The 21013-nt window shown below is 44.6% G+C and overlaps 1 protein-coding gene across 13 annotated transcripts in view; it reads left to right on the top strand.

Moving 5' to 3' along the window:
• mast4 (microtubule associated serine/threonine kinase family member 4) overlaps nucleotides 1–20342 on the top strand; it is a 92230-nt gene extending 71888 nt beyond the window's left edge. For 9 of the 13 annotated variants that reach the window (XM_019264952.2, XM_027282307.1, XM_019264957.2 and 6 more), the window contains 22 exons: nucleotides 503–657; nucleotides 736–811; nucleotides 902–1111; nucleotides 1797–1898; nucleotides 2331–2463; nucleotides 3481–3542; nucleotides 3656–3747; nucleotides 3862–4070; nucleotides 4156–4294; nucleotides 4796–4928; nucleotides 5013–5178; nucleotides 7823–7924; nucleotides 8589–8711; nucleotides 9422–9531; nucleotides 10137–10258; nucleotides 10385–10599; nucleotides 11257–11457; nucleotides 11884–12110; nucleotides 12518–12640; nucleotides 12937–13085; nucleotides 13620–13804; nucleotides 13898–20342. In XM_019264952.2, the coding sequence (XP_019120497.2) occupies nucleotides 503–657; nucleotides 736–811; nucleotides 902–1111; nucleotides 1797–1898; nucleotides 2331–2463; nucleotides 3481–3542; nucleotides 3656–3747; nucleotides 3862–4070; nucleotides 4156–4294; nucleotides 4796–4928; nucleotides 5013–5178; nucleotides 7823–7924; nucleotides 8589–8711; nucleotides 9422–9531; nucleotides 10137–10258; nucleotides 10385–10599; nucleotides 11257–11457; nucleotides 11884–12110; nucleotides 12518–12640; nucleotides 12937–13085; nucleotides 13620–13804; nucleotides 13898–17487 (6624 nt within the window). In that variant the 3' untranslated portion in view covers nucleotides 17488–20342. The remainder of the gene's footprint in view (nucleotides 1–502; nucleotides 658–735; nucleotides 812–901; nucleotides 1112–1796; nucleotides 1899–2330; nucleotides 2464–3480; nucleotides 3543–3655; nucleotides 3748–3861; nucleotides 4071–4155; nucleotides 4295–4795; nucleotides 4929–5012; nucleotides 5179–7822; nucleotides 7925–8588; nucleotides 8712–9421; nucleotides 9532–10136; nucleotides 10259–10384; nucleotides 10600–11256; nucleotides 11458–11883; nucleotides 12111–12517; nucleotides 12641–12936; nucleotides 13086–13619; nucleotides 13805–13897) is intronic. The other 4 variants (XM_019264950.2, XM_019264982.2, XM_019264989.2 and 1 more) reach the window with 2 other exon arrangements.
• Nucleotides 20343–21013: the final 671 nt, after the last annotated feature.

Genomic DNA, 21013 nt, shown 5'->3' with positions numbered 1-21013 from the left:
GAAAGTCTCAGAAACAGAAACAGTTTTAAATTCGTGGTAAAGATCATAGATCATAGTTATTCAGCTAAGAGTTTAACTTGTTTAATAAACTATAATCTAATGCAAATATCAGTCTCATGTGTTTACTGTGAGTCCAGAGTGAACATGGTTTATTTAGGATGATTTAAAGGTTAAACTAGTTTGTTAATGGCTCTGTCAGACGGTAAATAAATCTGCCTAGCAGCTAATTATTTATTTTGATTTCTTTTATTTTTTATCCTCTTTTGACAAAGCTAGGCTAGCTCTTTCCCCCTGCTTCACGTCTTTAAGGCTGTAGCTTCATATCTTGGAGAGAAGTTCAGATTTTTTCATCTACCTCTCAGTTAAAAAATATGTCCCAAAATATCGAACTGTTCTTTAAAAATTTGGCGATTTTTGTTTGTTTTTTTCCCCACAAAAATTGCAGTCTCTCTCTTTTTTTTTTTTTCTTTTCATGTTGAATATATATGTGTTTCATTTCCAGTCATCCTGTTCATCACAGGAGAAGCTGCACCAGCTGCCCTTCCAGCCTACGCCCGATGAACTGCACTTCCTCTCCAAGCACTTCTGCACAGAGAGCATCTCCGGGGATGAATGCCGCAGAGCGGCGGCCATGCGACCCCGCTCGCGCAGTCTCAGGTACTGCTTCACCTGTACAAATGAACGCCGCATGCCATTGTTAACACCCAGGCACTGACTTTTAATTTCATTTTTCAGCCCTGGAAGATCTCCGTCGTGTTACGACCATGAGATTATTATGATGAATCACGTCTACAAGGAGCGGTTTCCTAAGGTGAGCGCCCGCAGTAAGTTTTCTGCAGCCATGTCCGGCCATTAATTATCTCATGCACCACCAAACAGACGCTTTCTCTTTTTACTGCAGGCCACAGCTCAGATGGAGGAAAGGATTCAGGACATCATCCGCAGCAACTCTCCGGAGAGCGTCCTCCCTTTGGCAGATGGTGTGCTCGGCTTTGCCCACCACCAGATAATTGAACTGGCCCGTGACTGCCTGGAGAAGAGCCGGCTAGGACTCATCACCTCCAGCTACTTCTGCGAGCTCACCGACAAGCTGGAGAGGCTTGTTCAGGAGGTGAGTGCGCCTTCAAGAGAAAATGTTGTAGACGATGACGTTTTAGATCTTTACAGCACTGTTTGTGCTTCTCATGTGGTATATTACATTTCAGTCACAGAGTATGTTTCTTTAATTTTCTGAAAGATAATAATCCTTCGTCTCTGCAAAACACAGAAGGTTGTTTAAAAGCTGCTGTGCTTGAAGGTATTTCCAGACTTCTTCCTCAAACCATCTGGATGAAAACGAATGAACCAAAACCAGTTTGATTGATTTGCCCGAGTGCACAATGAAAAAAAAAAAACAGCACCTGTTTGACTGAGTGTGCCACAAAAACATGATTTAGGGAAATTCAAAAACTGAAAAAAAACAATGTCTGTTTGTTTGTCTTTAGGTCAACTTGTTTCTCATCTTCTTCTGATCCAGGTGGCTGGAAAACCTCACAAAATATGTTTTTATTTTAACATTTGCATAACATGTTTTTGTTTTAAAGGGCACATGCCATCTCTGCTACCATCTCGAAGGTCAGAAAAGTGTTTCTGGAAATACCTTCAGGACAGTCGGCTGTTGTTGTTGTTGTTGGTCACAGAGTATCCTGTGACTTTTATCATGATGTTAATACACGAGAAGCACAACAGAACGTGACTTTTACCACAATGATGTGTAATAAATCTGAGATCTTGGATGTTTTTCTGCTGCTGTGTAGTCCACGGAGAGATCGGAGAGCGAGGAGGTGAACTTCATCAGAGAGCTGGTGAAGAAGATCCTCATAATCATCGCCCGACCTGCTCGACTGCTGGAATGTCTGGTATGCTTCACGTCACTGGACAATAAAGACAGCCTCTAAAATACACTTTGTATAGACTGTATGTGTGTGAGAAATGTTTTGAGTTTGATGTTCTTCTTTTAGATAATTATCAGTGCCTAATGAATGTTATTTTTCAAGGTAAAATAGTGAAATTGAGTGAAATTAGACAGTAGAAGATTCATATTTTATCATTTTTCTTTATACACGTGTAACTTAAACAGCTTGTATTCATCTACCACTTGGCAGAGCTGCTACTTCATCCTGTAATTCACATGAACTGCAATAATGTCACCATCCATCAAAGCTTCAAACTGCAAGGCATCGTGTGTGTGTGTGAGATCTGCTACAAAAACCACCGATGTTGTTGCCGGCCTCTATTAAAACGTTTTAAACATTGTTCACGCTGACTGCTGTGTGCCGCCGTGTCTCCAGGAGTTTGACCCAGAGGAGTTCTACCACCTTTTGGAGGCCGCTGAAGGACACGCTAAAGAGGGCCAGGGCATCAAGTCGGACATCCCTCGTTACATCATCAGCCAGCTGGGACTCACGAGGGATCCTCTGGAAGGTACAGGAAGGACTCGTCATAACAAAATACAAACGGCTCTGGCTGGGACTGCTAGCACGCTCATGACAATTATGAAATATGGGGGAAATTTAGATTATTCCACTATTAATGTGCTTCGGTTCTCGGTTTTTCAGCATTACTGGAGCAGCAAATTGTGGTTATCCAGCTTCTTATTCTTTAGGTTGAAGAAGAAAGCTAATAAAATGTATCTTGTATTATTGCTGTGAAGTTATGGATATTACAGTTCCTGCTTCTTCAATAATTCGCAGTCGGTGCGGTAAATATGACCAAATTGAATACGGAGCTGTAAAGGAATGAAGGAATAAAGCTGTGGAGGGAAGTAGAAGACAAGGATACTCTTGACTAATGTCCTGTACTGAACAGACTGCCTTTCTAATGACCCTCTGTCTCTCCAGATTCAGTAACAAACAACATTCATTATGACTAATTAGAAAGGAATGGCCTCCCCACAGACCTTATACAGATCCACGCAGGCTGGCTCATCAGCCAATCTCTCCGTTCATTTCCCCCGAGTGTCTCCTGTGTGTGCTTCGTTCGCCCGGTGCCTCGTGCGCCTGAAGCAAACCTACGAGGAAGGACAGATGTTAAATAGCAGTGGAAATGTGTTTACAGACTGTCTGGGGACACGACAAACACCCCCCTGTGAAATCACACACATGGACTTTGGCATGATTGCACGCCAAAAAAAACGTAAAAGACGCAAGGTGGTTTATAATGAGCGCTTGTTCTGGGGCAGTGATTTTCAAAATGGGTGCTAGACGTAGATGTTTGTGTTGTTGCCACATCTGATTTCCGCCCCATTTATTTTCAATTCAGATTATCTTGGAGTCAGCAGCACAGCTCAAACATCGCTGATGAATAAAGGCTAAAGTCTGCTGTTTTTTGTTTTTATGTGTCTCAGCGTTTAGGATACAAAAACTGCACTGCACAACACGTCCACAAGCTTCATATGAAGTTAAATCTATTTCTTGTTTTTTTTTCTGTTTCTCTCTGTAGAAATTGCTCAGCTGACCAGCTGTGATAGCGGCATTGCAGAAACCCCAGAAACGGATGACTCCGTAAGCACTCTGAAATTGATTACTGTATCGATCCGCTCCATCTTTTACCCGAGGTGGGCCAGCGAGGTTACAGATTTTATCTTTGTGATTTGTTTTTATTATTTGTCTCTCAGTCTCAGAGCCTCAGCACAGCCCTGCGGTCGCGGCGTAAACCCTGTGAATTGGACTTCGAGATGACAAAACTCATCAGCAACGGCGCCTACGGGTACGGCAGCCGTATTTTCTTATCAGATGTTGCAGAACCCCCAACAAGGAGCCTCCGTTTCCACTGGAGGTCATCAGTGAAACAGGCTTGACTAACAAACTGTTTATTCCACAGAGCTGTTTACCTGGTTCGGCACAAGGAAACGAAGCAGCGCTTCGCCATGAAAAAGATCAACAAACAGAACCTGATTTTAAGGAATCAGATACAGCAGGCCTTCGTGGAGAGAGACATCCTCACCTTTGCTGAGAACCCCTTTGTGGTGTCCATGTACTGCTCCTTTGAGACGCGGCGACACCTGTGCATGGTCATGGAATATGTCGAAGGTCAGTTATAGTGCTGCAGCTTGAAAGCAGTACACTTTGAACGGGTCTCCTGTGTTCTGTAACATCCCTCCATTGATCTTTACAGGTGGAGACTGTGCCACTCTTTTGAAGAACATGGGTCCTCTGCCTGTGGATATGGCCCGGATGTACTTTGCAGAGACAGTACTGGCTCTGGAGTATCTCCACAACTATGGCATCGTGCACCGGGACCTCAAACCAGACAAGTGAGGAGACCACGCAAAAATTTAAAGCGGCTATAGTCAATCTTTTTATACGAGCAGTAGCTCATCGTGATGAACCCACAGAGATTTGACTCTGCAGTTCCCCACAGAGTGTTTTTTATCTCGTTGTTTTGGTTTCCCGGTGTGCAAAAATTACTGTTTTTATTCCTTCTCACCACTTTCATAGAGTCATCTAGTCGGGCACAGCAGGCAGCTCTAAAACCTGACTGCTGCTCACTACCTGCTCAGCAGCAAACAGCAGTTAGAGACGAGCTGGTGAACATGAAGGAAGCGTGTAGCTGCGAAATAATTCCCCTGTTAATTCATCATTTAAAATAATACGATAAGAAAGTATTTATTGAAGCGAAGTACTAAATAAAGGATCATATACTTCCTCTGCCACTATAATACAGTATAAATACTACTAATGCTAGAAATACAAGTAACCTGTGCTGTCTTTTATGATGAGGTTTGCTGATTCTCACTCTCGTCTCTTCATCACAGTTTGCTGGTTACTTCGATGGGTCACATCAAGCTGACAGATTTCGGGTTGTCCAAAGTTGGACTGATGAACATGACGACTAACCTGTACGAGGGTCACATAGAGAAAGATGCCCGGGAGTTCTCTGATAAGCAGGTAAGTCTTATTTAACTACAGTGACTGACTGTTTTTCTTCAAACCGCATCATGTTTAGACTTCGGGTGTTTTTGGTCCGTACAGGTATGTGGAACCCCGGAGTACATCGCACCAGAGGTGATCCTCAGACAGGGCTACGGGAAGCCGGTGGACTGGTGGGCTATGGGCATCATCCTGTACGAGTTCCTCGTGGGCTGTGTGCCTTTTTTTGGAGACACACCAGAGGAGCTGTTCGGACAGGTCATCAGTGGTCAGTGTCGCCTCTCTTTCTCCTCAGATGATTATTAGAAATATGAAGTTTCTGTGGTACATTCATATTTTTATGCATTTAGAAAATGAATGTCAAGAATAAAACAAACTCCTCTGGTCCATCAAATCAAGTTACAATCTTATAAAATACTATTACTTATTATTACTACACTGTTAATGAGCTAAAAGATAAATAAAACTAAATCTGCAGTACAGTTTAACTGGAGTAATACGCTGTCCTGCAATCCACATTGATACATAATAACAACAATAACAACATCATACCGGCTTAAAATAACGTACAGTTATATTTATTTGGCAGATTTTATACACATCAATGACACGGGTTTCTTAAGAGCTTAAAATGTGTGGCAGAGCCTCCCAACTAATCTATCATGGGCTGAATGACGCCTGGCCGCCTGTAATGACACCTGCTTGTCAATCAAAGCATAATCCTGCATAACTTTAAGCCTTAATATAATGTGAACAGGTGAGTTGTATATAAATTCACCCTCAGTACAGTTGTCATGAACGGGGAAATTAGCTACAGAGACCAAAACTGTTTTTTGTACCAGGCTGTAAACATGTTTATTTCTGCTTTTAACATGGGGACTTATGGAGACTGACTCACTTCTGGAGCCAGCCTCAGGTGGACGTTTGAGGAACTGCAGTTTTGTCTTTCTTTTACAGCCACGGAGGTCTAATTACAGTGTATAGTATAAAATCTCACTGAAGAATGAACTGTGCTGGGGTTTTCCCACATGTTTTATTTAAAATATTTTCTGCTGCCAGAGGTGACTTACTCAAAGTCTCACAGGACCTGGCTTGTAGATTCTGTTGAGCACATCGGGAGAGATTCCCAAACCTCATGCAGATATGAATTAAACATTAAATAGTGACCACATGGAATTAGCTGGTGTGCATATTTCTGAATTTATTGAGATTTCCCCGAGGGGCCAGTAACAAAAACAGATGAGAGTAAGTGGATTCTGCTTGACTTCAAACCACAAGTGAAGTTTTATTATTATGATGATGTTACTTTGTTCTCTTGTAGTCTCACGGTGACAGCCCGCACAGAGACTCAATCTTAATCTTGAAAAACAAGAGCTTTTATCTTGTCGACGGTGTGGCTCAGATGAATTGTGTTATTTGGAGTTGTTGGATGGCAGCCTCTATCTAAATGAATGGACTGCCATGACTGATTTGGTACGCTCTCAATCAAACTGTACCAAGCCTCTGAGAGTGACTGTTAATTAAAGGGGCCTGAACACACTGAATGCATGCCACCGTGGCCTCAGGCTGCACATACATATTCATAAACACACCCCCACACCCCCAAATTTGATTAAAATGGGGGACAAACTGCGCACAGAGCAGACAATCAGCGCGGCACAGACAGGCTTTGCTCCCCTTATCCGCGAGGCTTTTCACTGAGAGCTAGAGCACACATGTAAATTGTCTCATTCATCATAATGCTTACACCTTAGAACTGACTTTGTTTTGTCTGAGTTTGCTTGGTTGAAGCTGTTTTTGAAATATCAGCATCAGCGGGTCACAATTAGGTCAAAGTGTCAACAGTAGAATTAAAAACATGCTTTTGTTGCAGGGTTTTAAATATGTGCATGCGACGTATATGGACAGAATGATATCATACATGGCACTGTTTTTACTGCACGCCACATTTTGATATTTGTGTCTAGCTCACATAACAAATATGTTAAAGCTGACGACACAAAATAAAACTGTGTGTGCATGGGTTAAAATAATAATCTGGATATTCAAGGCAAGGCAAGTTTATTTGTATAGCACAATTCGTACACAAGGCAATTCATAGTGCTTTACAGAGGCAAGGAAAAACATTTGACATTAAGACAAGCAATAGCAATAGAAATAAAAAATTAAAAAGAGAAGAAAATTTAATTAAAAACATCAGAATGTCATTTAAAATAATTAAAGCAGCAAATTTGAAAACAATTTAAAACATTAAACGAATCACTTGTTTATGATTAAAAATTCAGTGATTTACTGTATATTATCTCTATATACCTGACACCAGATAAGTCTGCAGTATCTTTGTCAGCAGTCACAAGTCACACACTGAAACCCGTATCCAATCACCAGATTTTATTTTTACGAGTGTCAAGTGCTGAAATCTGACAACGTCCACTTGAGGCTGGCTCCAGAAGTGAGTCAGTCTCCATAAGTCCCCATGTTAGACAGCAGAAATAAACATGTTTACAGCCTGGTACAAAAAACAGTTTTGGTCTCTGTAGCTAATTTCCCCGTTCATGACAACTGTACTGAGGGTGAATTTATATACAACTCACCTGTTCACATTATATTAAGGCTTAAAGTTATGCAGGATTAAGAGGGTGGCTGCTCTTAGTGATCAAATACAAAACCAGGCTTTACTCGGCCTCAACTCCATCCACCTCTTTGTCTGTTTTTGGATTAGCTGGGAGTCAGTAACTGCCAAGGTTGGAGATGGCCAGAGCCATCACACTGAGCTGAGTGAGGCTACGTCCACGTTATATAAAGTCTGAGCAAAATCCAAACCCACGACTCGTTAATATATCAGCTGAGCTTCACGGTATGTTGCTATGTGAAGTATTTTTGATTCATAGCGATGCACTTTGTCTTTACAGACGAGATCAACTGGCCTGAAGGAGAAGACGCTCCTCCTCTTGACTCCCAGGAGCTCATCACCTTGCTGCTCAGGCAGAATCCTCTGGAGAGGATGGGCACAGGTACAAACACAAAAGGAGCAAAGAAACTGTGGCACAGTCGGTAACTCGGTTAGGACCAGACAGGCACAGCGGGCCACCATAAATTCTCATGTGGTCGTTAATGCCACCTCAGCACCGCACATTATTTCAAGTCACCGGGGAAGAAATTGAGGTCACCCAACATCAGAGCAGTTCATCCCGTGGCCTCCTAACCTTTTCCCTTTGATCAATTGCAATTATTTCCCACCGAGTCCATGAATCTAGCTCCATGCATGATCAGGCTCTTGGAGTGTGGGCTGTAAAAGTGCCCGTGACCCGGGACAAAGGCCTTTAATCAGACGGACGCATGTAGCCGGTTCAGTCTGGGGACAGCTGGACCTCCTTGTTCATCTAGAGATCTCTGCTCGCCAAGCTGCCATTCACGACGGCTCCCGCTATTCCACGAAAGGTCACAGGCAGGAAATTGTACTGCATAATTTATGGTCATGATATCTGTTTGGCCTGCAGCCACCAGGGGAAAGGAAAACATAGCGTAAGCGTTTCTTCACCTCCTGCGTCTAACTGAACCGTTCAATGTCAGTTCCCGTTTTTGTTTTTTTTGTGTGTGTGTATATTTTATTTTTTTCACGTTTGTCCTGAAATTTTATTCAAGCTAATTATTCATTTGTATTTATTCCATCTGCAGGTGGAGCTGCAGAAGTGAAGCAGCATCAGTTTTTCCACAACCTGGACTGGAACAGCCTGCTGAGGCAGAAGGCTGAGTTCATTCCTCAGCTGGAGTCTGAAGACGACACCAGTTACTTTGACAGTGAGTTATGGAGTTTCTCAGTTGAAAACAGAAACTCTACAGTCTTACAGTCAAGATTCTTTATTATTTCTTTTGTGTAAGTTAAGTTAAGTTTTCTTCAGTGTCACCAGTATAGAGTTGACGCAGAAGAAGAGCTGTTTTGGGCACAAAGTCCCGTTAATTTAAATGTTGCATGGAACATTTCTGCAGCTTGAATCATTAGTCCCGAATATTTGCAGCTGGGTTAAAAAATGTTTGATTATTTGATGGAAAGTTACAGATACAAGCCTGTGTACGTCAAAACTTCAAGATAGAGGTTAACTACGACTCCCAGGCTGCATTTCAGCAAGAACCAGCCAATCACAGAGCTTAAAATTCTTAAAACGTAGCATCTCAGAAAACTGAAACACAATCTGCAGCTTAAATCTTTTCAAATTCAAAATTCATTCAGTGAATTCAGCAGCTATGCACAGACGAAGCGTTTTGAACTTTCTAGTTCTCTGATTTGTGCCTCTGACAGTGGCAGCTGAGGCTCATGGGTAGTGTAGTATTTACAACAAACAAACAAATATGAGATAATTAAAAGGCAATAACATAAAGCAATGTGATCACTACATAACCCTTCATTTCCTACTTTAAGTCACCTCGTAGCACCTCCTTTTTAAACCTGTAATAAACTGAATGCATTAAAAAAAGAAACATCCGAAATCTGAACCTGTCGTCGTTCCCAGCTCGCTCCGAGAGATACCATCACCTGGAGACGGAGGAAGAGGACACGAACGACGAAGACTTCAACGTGGAGCTGCGGCAGTTCTCCTCGTGTTCGCACAGATTCTCTAAGGTTTGTAACTGACACCAGCACACGTGCATCATCATCATCATTACTGCCAGAGATGTTACTAATGTAAATGAGTTGATGCCCTCATCTGGCCCGCTTCTTTTTCTCATGGGAAAGAAAACATGAGGAATCTGTATTTCATATGGAAATGAGTGCCCCTCCCCTCTCTCCCGCTCTTCCTTCACCCTGACTGTATTAAATGTAGATTTCGGCTTTGCATATATTTTCTGCTTGCAAATCAGACTTTTTTTTTTTTTTAACGTTTTAAGATGAAACACAATACAGTCATACAAGCTGGGAGTTATTGTTGTGCTGCATTGCAGTATGCTCCCCTCTCACATCAAAACAAAGCATTCTCAAAAAGCAGCGGGGCGTCTCGGAGGAAGTGTTGAGCTTTTCCTCAGCTGCACCTAAAACTGCATGCATGGTGAAGTTTGCATTAACACAAGCAGCACCGTGCTCCTGCCCTGCTGTTAATTGTAAATCCTAAAAACAGAAATGTAATTTACTGTTGGAATATTACACAGTCATCACACAGTGTGTTTTTAAACTTTGCATCCATGGCTCGCACGTGCTGATGTGAATCATTGCTTCTGTGCGTTTGTCAGGTTTACAGCAGCCTGGATTTGTCCCGTGGGCACCTGGAGGAGAAGGGCGAGACGGAGGGGAAGAAGAGCGAGAGTCCGCTGACTGTTGACTCTCTCAGCTGGACGCCAGACTTTACTGAAATGTATGTTCGCCTCCGTGCTTGAATCCAGATTAAGACACTCGCCTGTACAGTATATTCAAACATCTGGCTCTCACCAGGAGTTTGGATTTGTTCGTCTCATGAAAATCCGTCCTCTCCTTCATCCAGGCCGTCGCTGTCCCACTCGACGGACACAGACAGCGCGAATCAGGGTCCTCGCCCCAACCTGCTACCAAAGTTTGCCATCTCGGCAGAGAGTGAAGGAGACGAGACATCGGGCCTCGGCGACCCCAGCAAGATCTCCTTCTCCATCGGAGAGCTCCCGCAGGACGAGCCTAACGCTACAACTCCAGGCAGCACCCACAGTGGAGCCACGCTCTCCGGTAGGAAATATAATATATATGTAATGGATGTGATTTTCAGGACCTTAAACATCATAGTAGAAAAACTATGAGCACTATGAATGATGAAGAGGTGTGACAGCGTCTGACAAAATACAACTAGTCTAAAAAACAGGAATACAACAACACAACAGCTGTGTCACGCGTCTGAAGCGTTACAAAAATATCTGAAGGTTAAACGATCATTAAGGGCCTGTCAATCCAAAACATCTCTTTGGGAAAGATATTTTGGAATATCACCTCCTCTAATGAGACTTTTCAAGGTGAGCGAACAGGAGGTGGGCCATGTTTGTCCTCTCTGTGATGACTGGGCAGTGCATGGTCCAGATTTGCTTCCTTTTGACGGCTGTGTCTAGTCTATCCAATATAGGCTTTTCTCCAAGGAGAGGTCAACACGTATGCAGAAACGTGCATTGCTGCACTTCTGTGTTCTGTGTTTGCTGTAATTTTTATGTGTTGTCAGCATGTAACTGCCCGTAAAACCATTTCTTAGATATAACATGTGTAACTAGCTTCTTATTTAACAGACAGACATGAGAGCGGTATCAATCATCTCATCCATCAGGATGCTTCCCCACCAGCAGCGCTGCTAAATGACAACTAAACATCAACTTCATGCTCTTCCTCTGTCATAAATAGGGAGTTTCTCAGAACATCTGGACCAGCTGACGCCCAGAGGTGAAGGCGAGGAGAGCCCCGACAGCACCAGTCATAACTCTGCAGACCAGGCGGTTCAGACGAACTCTCCACGGGCCGAGAGCTCTGCGGAAAAGACCAGCGCTGTGGCAAAAGTGCCGAAGTCGGTCTCGACCGGAGCCCTGTCACTGATGATCCCCGGGGGTGAGTCGAACAAGATGCACATACCTTAACTAAAAAAAAAAGTGATCTCAGCCTTGTAGAAGGTTGAAGTATGTCAGAGCGATAACGCGTCGGGAATAACAATAAGAGCAACAGACTAACGTGAAAGAGATGAAAGCGCTCTATAGATCTGTACGAAATTGGCCCAGCATGACGCCTGCTGCGAGCTGGCAAGTAGCCGAGTACAAGCTGCTAACAAGGAAAGTAAGCAGGCAGTGTAGGAGCGAGAGATCTTCACTGCTGGCAGAGTGAAAATCCCATTAGTTTCACCCACAGCAGGAGCAGAATGAACCAGACTCATGAGCTTTATAGCAACAGCTCAGCACTGACCCGAGGGTCGGTCAAAGTCTGATCGATTGGATGAAAGATTCTGCTCAGGCGGTGATTATCGCTTATTTTTTTTTCCAGATATCTTCGGGGTGTCTCCGCTGCCCAGTCCCCTGTCTCCTTACTCCCTCTCCTCAGACCCTTCCTCAAGAGACTCCTCTCCGAGCCGGGACTCCTCCCTCTGTACCACCAACCCGAGGCAGCCTGTCGTCATCCACAGCTCAGGGAAGAAGTTTGGCTTCACGCTGAGGGCAATCCGGGTGTACGCCTGTGACAGCGACATCTACACCGTCTACCATATGGTCTGGGTAAGGATGATATCAGCATGTAGGAGACAAATCGTGATCGATTACGAGTCTGTAACTTTACAGCTCAAACAAACTGTGGTGCGTTTGTTTGTGTTCATCTAGTTTGGTTCATTTTGGGCTGATATGAAACCTGTAAATCAAATTCTTGTGAGAAATAAACAACCAAACCAAGACCAAATGAAACTGGGGCTGAACTTCTGTTCAATCCATCCAATCCTAGTTAAACGAGAGGCGTGCTGAGCTTCTGTTTATCATCAAACTGGGTGAAATGTGGCGACTATCCCGCTAATTTTTACCTCACCTGTCAGTCCACATGACTTCTGTTTACACCTCTGTGAACAGAGCTGTATAAAATGAAAAGTAGATGATGACAATCATAATAAATGTCTCTCATGTGTTTTAATCAGAACGTAGAAGACGGCGGGCCCGCACACAAAGCAGGACTCAAAGCCGGAGACCTCATCACCCACGTGAACGGAGAGTCCGTTCACGGTCTCGTCCACACTGAAGTGGTGGAGCTCCTGGTCAAGGTAAATAATAATGTTTGACTTTAAACTGCAGACTCATCAAAATGTTATTATGGGATGATTAATTGACTTGCTCAACTTAAATTAACTTGTAGACCAGTGACGGATAAATACTGATTAAACTGGCAAAAACACGATAAGCTAATCAAATTCTGCTGAGTGGATGTTAATACTGCAGTCCTGCATTTACTGCAAACACTGATCTGCTTTGTCTGACTTTACCGTATTAAACACAGTAATCCTGATACAAACATTATCCCCTGCCTCCCTCCTTCTAAAGTTCTGTCCTTTCTTTTCAGAGCGGTAGTAAAGTCGCCATCTCCACAACCCCGTTTGAAAACACTTCAATAAAAACCGGCCCAGCCAGGAGGAACAGCTACAGGAGCAAGATGGTGCGATGTGCCAAAAAACCCAAGAAGGAGAGGACGCCAGAAAGGTACAAACCACAGTATGTTTCCAACATGTGATCACATAACGCCCATTTAATCTGATGTGTGTGTGTTTGATGCACAACATATACTGTGGCCATTATTTGTGTCATTTATGATGTCAGTGGTTTTGCAGAAAGGATGTTTTATGTCAGCCTCTAGGGGGCAGAAAGAGAACACTGAAGGAATATTTAAACATGAGTGGTTAGCCTGCAGGATTATTATATTATATGTTGTATCTAAAAAATGATTAAAGGAGACTGTAAATGTGCAAGATGATGTGTGTACTGTGATAAAAGCAAATTATTGGATTGATATAGAGATGCAAAGGAGAAGTGAATGTTCCTCCATCGGCTGTTTTTTGTTTTTGTGTTTTTAATTTGTAAGTTAGCCTTTGCAAAAAAGCAATACAGTAAATGATGCATAGAAAATGACACTCACACTTTTAAACTTCCTGCTTAAACACACAGTTTTATTATCTAATGTTCATTTTAGTAACTGTTTCTATCTATAGAGACTCATTTTCTTTTGTCTTTGTCTCTGCTTTTTTCCAGGCGGCGCTCCCTCTTCAGGCGCTTTGCCATGCAGCCGTCTCCTCTCCTGCACACGAGCCGCAGTTTCTCCTCTCTGAACCACTCCCTGTCATCTGGTGAGAGTCTCCCTGGCTCCCCTACCCACAGTCTCTCCCCTCGTTCCCCCACCGCCGCCTTCCGCCCTGCACCAGATTTCACCCAGTCAGGTGGAGATTTTAACTCGTTTCGATGACGGCTTCATTTTCATTCATATGTTACATGTTAACTTACTGATATCCATTTGTCCTCCTAACTTGCAGGTGGAAACTCCTCTCAGAGTAGCTCTCCCAGCTCCAGCGCTCCAAACTCCCCTGCAGGCTCAGGCCACATTCGTCCCAGCACTCTGCACGGCCTCGGCCCCAAACTGCCAGGTCAAAGGCTTCGTCAGGGGCGCCGCAAATCTGCCGGCAGCATTCCCCTTTCACCTCTGGCTCGCACGCCTTCACCTACCCCTCAGCCGACGTCTCCCCAGCGCTCACCCTCTCCCCTTCTTAGCGGCCATCCTGTTGCCATTTCCAAGACAACGCAAGCTTTCCCAGCCAAGATACATTCCCCACCCACAATTGTGCGTCACATCGTGCGCCCCAAAAGTGCTGAGCCGCCTCGCTCGCCCCTCCTAAAGCGCGTTCAGTCTGAGGAGAAGCTGTCCCCTTCTTACACAGGAGAAAAGAAGCACCTGTGCCCCAGAAAACACAGCTTGGAAGTGACCCAAGAGGAGGTGCAGGACGAGGAACTGAGGCCTGGGGAGCGGGATTACACCATCTTGCAGAGCGTGGAAGAAACAGCCTGCGAGCCGCCAGCGATCACCCGCGTACGACCTGTCGAGCAGGGCTGCTTAAAGCGGCCCGTCGGCCGCAAGATGGGCCGGCAGGAGTCTGTCGAGGAGCTCGACAAGGAAAAGCTGAAGTCCAAGATGGTTGCGAAGAGGCAGGACTGGTCAGAGAGGAGGGAGTCTCTGCAGAAACAAGACGCCCTGCGTGATCCTGACCCATCCCCCCTGTGTGGTGATGACAGGGATGAAAGTTTTCTGGCCAGGGGCCAAAACAAAAGCAGCCCAGACTCCGGCCCTGCAGAGGCCAAAGCTGCTAGCACGACCCTTAAAGACGTGCTGTACAAGAAACTCACCACTCGTGTCTCTGAAGGCATCGCTGACACGTCCAGCAGCAGCGGTGAAAGTGACGGAGGACTCAGGTCAACTCTCTGCTCTATTCACCCGGAGTGGCAGCACTCCAGACAGAGTAAAGACAACATGAAGCCGGACAGACTGGACTTCAAAGCTCCCAACATCGAGTTCACCAGGAAGAGGCTGTCGTTCGAAGAACGAGAGGACTGCATGTGTCGCTGCTCCTCCGGCATCCACGAGAATCTGCACTTTGGCTCCACCAGGTCCAAGAGCCTCCAGCTGGACACGGCCATGTCTCATGACCACATGAAGGCAGGACTGGGGAGCGTTCACACCAGCCCTGAAGGACTCGCCCCCAAGCTTTTCTCTGGCAGAGGAGAGAGCGCTGTGGAAAAGCTCCAGCTCATCTCCTCCGCGGAGTCTTCACTTCGAAAGACGTCATCTGAGTATAAACTCGAAGGTCGCCACGTCTCCTCTCTCAGACCTCTGGAGGGCACTCTGGATATCGGTCTGCTCTCAGGGCCCAGAGTCTCCAAAACAGAAACCTGTTTGTCTAAGATGGCGGAGAACACAAGCGACACTGTTTCTGTGAGTCCTCCGATTTGGCTCCAAACCCCTCCGGAGAGACAGATAACCATCCCCCAACTGAAAACTACAGACAAACTAAAGAGCCCCCTGACTTGTTCTCCAAACCCCGAAGCTGTTTCTTCTCTAAACAGCATAGTCACCTCCAAAGATCAGTCAAATAATGCAGCCACAGAGGTGAAACTCAGTGCGAGTGCTGAGAAAACACAGGACAGACAGAGCGAACCATTAAAGGCTCAAACCAGCAAAGTGGAGGCGTCAACTTTTACCGTGAAACAAGAGAGCCGGACGGCCATGAAGGCCGGTTCATCACTGGCTCATGAACATCGAGGCCCTCGGCACAGCTCCCACTTCTCCTCCTGTGGAAAAACACCCTCCATACGGGAAGTGAGCAACGAGGATCAGGAGGATGAAGTGGAGCAGCAGGAAGTCACACCACACACTACATCACAAAACACTGACAGCTCCAAGACAGTAGTCTCTTTGACTTGGGCAAAGCCGGAGGTAAACATAAAGACTGTGGAGGCTCCGGCTCCAGCTGCCAGTGAGCCGTTACTTGTGTCAGTGAAGCAGAGTACAAACTGTGGTTTGGATACAGGTCAGCGTCAGAGCTGTGAGAAGAAAGCAGCACAGAGCTCAAACACCACCTCCGTTTCTAAGGTGCAGAACAGCTCTGCGTCTGTGCGCGCTCCAGAGAACGAGCTTTCAAAACAGCAGCTGGCGAACATCTGCTCTTCAAATACAGAACCGCAGGTTTCCATCACATCAGCATCTGCTTCAACGCGTGAGGATAAAACCTGCAGTTTAAAAGCTGAAGGTCAGGACGGCTCGGAAAGATCTGTTAGCAAGGACGGCGTGCAGGCGAGCAGATCAGCTGTGAAGGCGGTCAGCAAGGGTGGCGGCTCGGGCTCCAAGGAGGACGTCAACACATGTGGCACAGCTGCAAAAGTTGAGCAGAAGAGAGAAGTTTCTACAGTAAATATGGTCGCCGTGTTAAATAATGTTACTTTGAGTGTAAATAAAAAGGAGAAAACTGTGTCTACTGGTGCAATAGAGAGCGGCAGCGCGTCGCTGCAGAAAAAAGAGGCTGCCACATCACCAAAGATTAAGAATGTGAAGGATTCAGAGCAGCCAATGAAAACCAATCCAGCTGAGAAAGCACAGCACAAATCATCAGATTCAGAGTACGGCACCGCTAAAAAAGAAGAACCTGTGATCAGTTCAGCTGAAAAAGTCAAGTCAAGGCCTGACCCACAACCTGTAGCACACACCGCTGTGAAGACGGAGAAGGAGACCAAAATACTTGAAGTGAAATCTCCTGTCCCGGCACAGGGCAGTCCGAATCCCAAACAGAGAGATCTGTCTAAAGAATCAAACTCTCAAGTTGCCCATGATTTTAAACACAAAGAGGCGTCGGTGCCGTCCACTGGAGCCGACGTAAAGCGGGAGGAGTCAGTGCAGCTGACACCTTCAAGACAAACCCAGCCCAAAAGCCCTGTAGCAATCTCAGCTGATATCGTAAAAGAAACTCCCGACTTGAAGCCCAAAACTGCCCCCACATCATCAACTCTAAAGACTTCTGTAGCTCCCACACCTGTCAAACAAAGTCCTGATGCCAAACATAAAGACCCCTCACCCAGAAATCAAGCCCCGTTCGTTAAAAGCTATCACGACTCCAAGCCAAAACTCGTCCCTTCACCTGTTGCCACTCAGCTGCCGTCAGATGTTCCCTCACAGCCCGATCTGCCGGCAGTGCTGCTGAAACCTGCAGCCAAAAAAGAAACATCAAGCGGCAGCAGCGCCGTCGTCTCAGGCCGGATCTCCAGCTGTGCACCACAGGAGACCGTAAGCAAGGTGGTATCCAAGGAGGGCCCCAAGTGTGAATCTCTTAAACCGGACAGTAACAAGGGCCCGGATACCAGAACGACCGTCCCAGACAACAAACAGGTGACCTCCGGCAAGAAGGAGCCGGCTGAGAGGAAGAAAAAAGAAACCGTCCAGGAGGCGACGTCCGCACAGAGAAACACAAAAAGAGACGCGAGGGCTGCTCCGCCTGCTCCGCCTGCACCGAAAGACACTGCAGACAAAGACACTGGCAGGTGCAAGCAGCAGAAGGAGTCACCACGTAGTAACAAAAAGTAAAAGAGCAGCCGGCGCCATCGCTCCAGAGATGTAATCAAATGTTAGAAATGGTTTGTGCAAACATCATCATGCCTTCTTTTCTTTTCCTTTGTTTTGTTTTTGTTTGAGGACCGGGCAAGCTGTTACATGCTGATAGAGAGATGTGTGTGTGTGTGTGTGCGTGTGTGTGCAGTGTGCGTGTGTGCGTGATAAATAAGAAGATAACACACGTAGGTCTGAATGTAGGCGATCATTTGATGATAATTTCTCAAGTTTTACTTTTAATGTCAATCGAATGTTCGGGACGTTTTCGTTTGTGTTTCTCGCAGAATGCTTTTGTGCAATCAGTACGTCAGGGGCAAATAGGGTAAGTAGCCTTACAAAGGTTGTGATGTACTGTAGAGTCAGTGCCATAAAAGATTTTGAATTGCACTCTTTACTCGTAGACTCGGAGGACCTGATGTCTTTTTAATGCAGTAGACCACACGATTTTTTGCGCAGCAAAACTTAGCACGGTTGTTTCTGTTCGGCGTAATCCGATTCTTTGTTTTTTCTTTTCTTTTGAAGTTGGGTTTTGTGCAGTGGTACACAGAGGGAACGCACTAAGTCCTGTGCTTTTCAACCTAAAACTCAAAAAGAAAAAGAAAATCCAGAATCATCTCACGGTTCTAGAAATCATAAATTAGTGAAGGGGCCTTAGGATTATAGAAATTAAACTTGCTGTTCTTAGCAAGCTGTGGTGTTTATTCACATTCCTCTGACATCTGTACATATATTTTTGATTTTTATGCAATAGGGTGTAAATATGATAACACTGTAAAACGGGGATACATGGGGCTTACATGATTGTCGTCTGTATTATATGTATAGTTTTTTTTTTTTCATTCGTTCGTACGCTCGACGTTAGAGCGTCACGCTCTGCTTGATAACTCTGTGGTCTAAAAGTAAGCTACCGTGATGTATCTCGTCAAAAGGCATCCTCCGCTTTGTGACCTTTCACATGTTTTCACATGTTCCAAAATGAACTTGAAAAGAGAGAGACAGTGAGTGAGAGAGAGAGAGAGAGGTGGAAAAGGCGTGAGAGGGGCTTTTTCTGAAAAAAAAAATGTAGCATTATTTAACAAAACTGTGAGGGCTGTCAGCGTTTCCCAAGAATGTCTTTGTGATGTGTTTTTGCTGGCTGGCTGTGGTTTGAAGAGTGATGACTGTGTAAAATATGAAATATCATGTATGATTAATGAGATGAGCCAGCAGTTCTTCATACGTTTGCCAGTAATTACTAAGGCTGGGGGGAAAAATGATGATACCACTATGAATACCAATACCCCCAGAGATGATATCGACACCTTATTTTTTGGTTTGTTTCTGGCCCGGCGCAGCCATGAGCTGTTTTATCACGTTAACCATATCCCCACATTTTATGCATTTTTATTTTAAATGTTTTGGTGGCACGCTGAACTTCCAGCTGCCAGATGCACCACGAGACGGTGGAGAAACACTTGCTGTGATTGGCTGCAAGCGAAACCACGCAGTCATTTCTGTCTAGATTTGTTCACAGGTTTCCATACGACTTGTTTATTTCAGTCGAGTACTCGTTACCCAGCCCTGATAATTACTGCGGTGGATGTGTGAAGGCCTTGGGCGTCGTCTCCCGTTGTGTCCATGTCTGTGCAGAGTGCCATAGGGTCAGTCATGTGAGTGACACAAGGTCAGACTGTGACCACAGAGTGCGTCACCGTCCTGGTTCTCATGTCAGGCGTCAGTCATGTGTCTGGATCTCAAAGGACTCTTCATAAAGAGCAGCAGCTGGCTCGAAGCTTCACCTGGCTTAAAGGTTTTTACACGAGGATTCCCGATGATTTGCCTGGCATAGTTCGTGTCCATGACATACATCCGATGTTAACGTGCGAATACATGGTACTACACATATAGGCTGTCATATATCCGCGTTCACTCTGAGCAATTTACACGTGTTTCTATACTGTAGATGCCTTTTAAATTGCAAAACCCTAAAGGACAACCAGAAAGTAGCCTAGGACACTAAATATGTAATGCAGTATTTTTGCTCTGTTGTGCTCAAAAACAATACTCTTGTCTACTACATATACTCTATGTTGATGAGTCAAAAAGAAGAAAAAAAAAAGACTTCATTTAACATGACACAGAATATAGTTTATCTAAACGGCATAACATGAACCACGCGAGACCGACTGCAGAGATTTTAAATGCTGAAAAAGAATCAGACGTCGTAAATGTATCGTGAGAGAAGAAATGCACCTTAATGTTCAGTTCAAAGGCTGAGAAGAAGAGTCAAAAACTGGAACTGAGACTGGTTTATGAATCCCCCCCACTCGTCCTGATTTCAATGAATCACTGAATTTTATTTGAACAATTCAACTTTTTTTTCCTTTCCTGTGATGACTGACATCTAAAATCCTCAAAGCACATTCAATGTTTGTTTACAAAGCATCATGGATGTATATTTTGTATATTGTTGATTTGCCAAATCTATGTTCTGTGTCACAGATAATGTTGTTTATAGTATAGTGTGAGACTTTTGCTCCCTTTGCCACAAGGATGTGTAATAAGAACATTTGTTTGTGCAGTAATCAATGTCTTTTCACATGTCAGGTTCTTCTTCGTCTGCTTGTCTGTTCATTTCTTTTTTTTTTCTCCTTCTTCCTCTGTGCAAAACTAGTATTAGATGAACTTGCTTATGATGGTTTGTCTTTTAGAATATGTGCAATAAAAGTGTTTTGAGTTTTGTATTTTGCCCAAGGAAAGCTCTATGGATGTCATAGATGTTGTATATTAAAACAGATATTTATACTTCTAATGTTGCGTAATACTGAAAATAAAATGGAATTATAAATTAATCTTTTCATTTCTTTTGTCAGATTGTTGAATTGGGTGGCGCTGTGGTCGCCTCACACCTGGTTCAAACCTCACCTCATCTTTGTGTATGTTCTCTCCGTGTCTGCACGGGTTCTCTCCCGGTACTCCGGCTTCCTCCCACCGTCCAAAGACACGCAGTCAATTGGTGACTCTAAATCACCCGTATATGTGAATGGTTGTTTGTCTCTATGTGCTCTGTGATGGGTGTACCCCGCCTCTCGCCCTAAGTCAGCTGGGATAGGCTCCAGCTCCACTCTGACCCAGATGAGGATATGCAGTTAGAGTTTGGGTGGATGGATGATGGTTTAGTGGTCGACTCACAGCAAGAAGGTTCCTGGTTCGAACCTCGGCTGGTGCCTTTCTGTGTGTGTTCTCAGAAAGCGAGGTGTAAATCACCCGTAGGTGTGAATGGTTGTTTGTCTCTATGTGTCAGGGTGGGTGTACCCCGCCTCTCACCCAGTGCCAGCTGGGATCGGCTCCAGTGGTTACAGAAAGCGGATGGGTGGGATCGTTGAATTGCAAATATCATCAGCAGCAATGTCTTAAAAGTTTCCTGAAAATAAAGCTGCTAATTCTGCAGAAAAACTAAAGCTGTTTAATTAAACTTAATACACCTCAAATGAATTGCTTCTGTAACCAATTAAGTCCTTTT

This window comes from Larimichthys crocea, chromosome IX, assembly GCF_000972845.2.
Source record: "Larimichthys crocea isolate SSNF chromosome IX, L_crocea_2.0, whole genome shotgun sequence".
Taxonomy (NCBI): Eukaryota; Metazoa; Chordata; class Actinopteri; family Sciaenidae; genus Larimichthys; species Larimichthys crocea.
The sequence above is the reverse complement of the archived record's forward strand: the minus strand, read 5'-3'. Positions and strand labels throughout refer to the sequence as shown.